General features: G+C 40.5%; 1 protein-coding gene across 1 annotated transcript in view; it reads right to left on the bottom strand.

The window, feature by feature from the left end:
• Positions 1-299: 299 nt before the first annotated feature.
• Positions 300-2,196, bottom strand: part of LOC106528991 (insulin-like growth factor 2 mRNA-binding protein 1) — a 6,039-nt gene continuing 4,142 nt past the window's right edge. Inside the window, exons 2-3 of the mRNA XM_014024288.1 lie at positions 1,854-2,050; positions 300-1,015 (exon numbers count right to left, since the gene is read on the bottom strand). Of these exons, the coding sequence (XP_013879742.1) occupies positions 948-1,015; positions 1,854-2,028 (243 nt within the window). The 5' untranslated portion in view covers positions 2,029-2,050 and the 3' untranslated portion in view covers positions 300-947. The remainder of the gene's footprint in view (positions 1,016-1,853; positions 2,051-2,196) is intronic.

The following is a 2,196-nucleotide window of genomic DNA, read 5'->3' as shown; positions in this document are numbered from 1 at the left end:
TGTGTTGGTAAGCTACCCGATTGGTGTTCAGACACACACACACTCGCTCATACACACACACACACACAATCCAAATGGCGGTGCAACGTTCATCTGTATCTGTGCCAAAGGTTACAGGCACGAATGATGAGCAACAAGTTCTGATCCATAATGCAGGTAAAAAAAATCCACTCAGGCCCAACTGCTTGGTTAAAATAATTACTAAAAAATTCATCTATTTTACATAAAAAATTATTAAGAAAAAATACAATTAAACAAACTAAAATTTACAAAAAAGCCCACCAAGTTCATAAAATAAACACAATTCGACATTTTATTTTGAAAAATCCTCTCCACTTATACAAAACCTAAAATTTGACAAGGAAAACAGCCAACACTCCACATTTAACGTGAACGCAACATATCAGCAACACAACTACACAAACCAATTTACAACCAGAAATTGTGGAAACCAAACACTGACTGGAGCCATTTGGATAAAAAAGGGGAAAAAAAATGCTGTCTGTGTGCAATTAGTAATAATTATTCAAAGATGAATGCATTAAGTCATCAAGAGAAAAACAGCACAGTTTCACAGCATGCATTTAAATAGTATAAGCACTTAAAGCAGGAGCTGAAACGTGTTCAAATAATYTTGTTCACAATATTAACTCAAAAACAAACTTGGTTCAGTCTGCACCACCCAACTAAAACCAGCTTTTCAAAATAATCTCAGAAAATCAACAGTTCTCGCCCAGCAGGCACTGACAGCGGTCACAGCTCAGGTCCTCAGCCCGACCACGTTAACACCAGCAAACAGAACCAGCTTAAACACCTGCATTTCACCTAAAAACACATGTGGGCTTTAAGCTGTTTTTTTTTGTTTGTTCCAATAAAAACTCTTAAGAGTAGGAACTGTGCCCAATTAAATTAAAAAAAGGAGGAGTAATAAAAGTGCTTAAGGTTTTTCAGTACCTTTGCTTCTTGGGGACGGAGTGTTCAACCTCAATACGTTTTCCGTGAAGTTCCACTTTACCTGAGAGAAAACGGAAACAAAACGAGGAGGGGGGTTTCAGTACATCTGGTAGCTACATGCTAACAGTTAGCTTCACAGGCCTGGAGAGGCTGAGGGTGTAGACTCCTTCATGGTTCTTAAACTTTAAACTTCAGCTCGGACTTAAAAAATAGATTTAGCCTGACAGGAACGTGTTTATTGGGTTTACAGCGTGATTAAAAGTGAAATACTCCCACGTCACACAGCTAAAATACACACTTTTAGATACATGGTGTAAACACACATTGGCCCTTATTATTGTCAAAATATCGGATTAGAAAACGTAGAAACAGGAGRATTTTAAACAAATATCAGGATTCACGCTGAGGCAGCAGGGCCACATGTGACGACACCCCCCCAACTCACGTCACGTAGGAAATCAAAACTGGGCTTACGAAGCTGCTTTCACTGGCAGAACCGAGCTTTTTGGACCTTTCTGTTTGGGGAGGACATGTCTCTTTGTCATGGTGGACTGTCTTCTCTAAGTGGGGGAGGGGGAGCAACAAGGCTTCTTAATTATTTAATGCAACCATGAACGAATTTTTTTTTTTTTGTGTGTGTGATTAAATGCTAATTTTCTTACCATACAGCTATATTTATAATGTGTCGCTCCCCGCTCCTGCAAAAGTTAAAAGACTCCCCTGGGTGTAAACACACACCCCGAATTCATTCAACAGCATGACTGAAATAAATAAATATATTTGTGATGCAGAAGGCTCGGAGGTGGACTGGGAGGCAAACTGGGGCAGTACCGCTGACAGGGAGCCACCAGTCCCGGGTGTTCAGGATGAATGGACCTGCTCTGTCCTCGTCAACTCACCAGAAAACGTCTCGATGGCTTTCATAGCCCAGTGGTCGTCGGGACAGTCCACGAAGGCATAGCCGTTCTTCATGAGGAACTGTCCGGAGTACGGGATCTTATGGTCCTCAAAGGTCTTGATCAAGTCCTCGGCGGTCACGTTGTCGCCCAGATTCCCAATATACAGCTTGTGCATGGCGGCGGAGAGGGCTTTTCGGCTTAGAAATAATAAAAAAAAATAATGAGGAGGGGGGAAATGAGTAAAAAAAAATATATTAATGAAAAAAATTAACCCGAAAAGAAGTACAAAAAATTATTAAAATAAAAAGTTTCGTAGCAGAAACGAGATGCCACACTTCAAAAC

The sequence above is a fragment of the Austrofundulus limnaeus genome, unplaced genomic scaffold, assembly GCF_001266775.1.
Source record: "Austrofundulus limnaeus strain Quisiro unplaced genomic scaffold, Austrofundulus_limnaeus-1.0 Scaffold417, whole genome shotgun sequence".
NCBI lineage: Eukaryota > Metazoa > Chordata > Actinopteri > Cyprinodontiformes > Rivulidae > Austrofundulus > Austrofundulus limnaeus.
The sequence above is the reverse complement of the archived record's forward strand: the minus strand, read 5'-3'. Positions and strand labels throughout refer to the sequence as shown.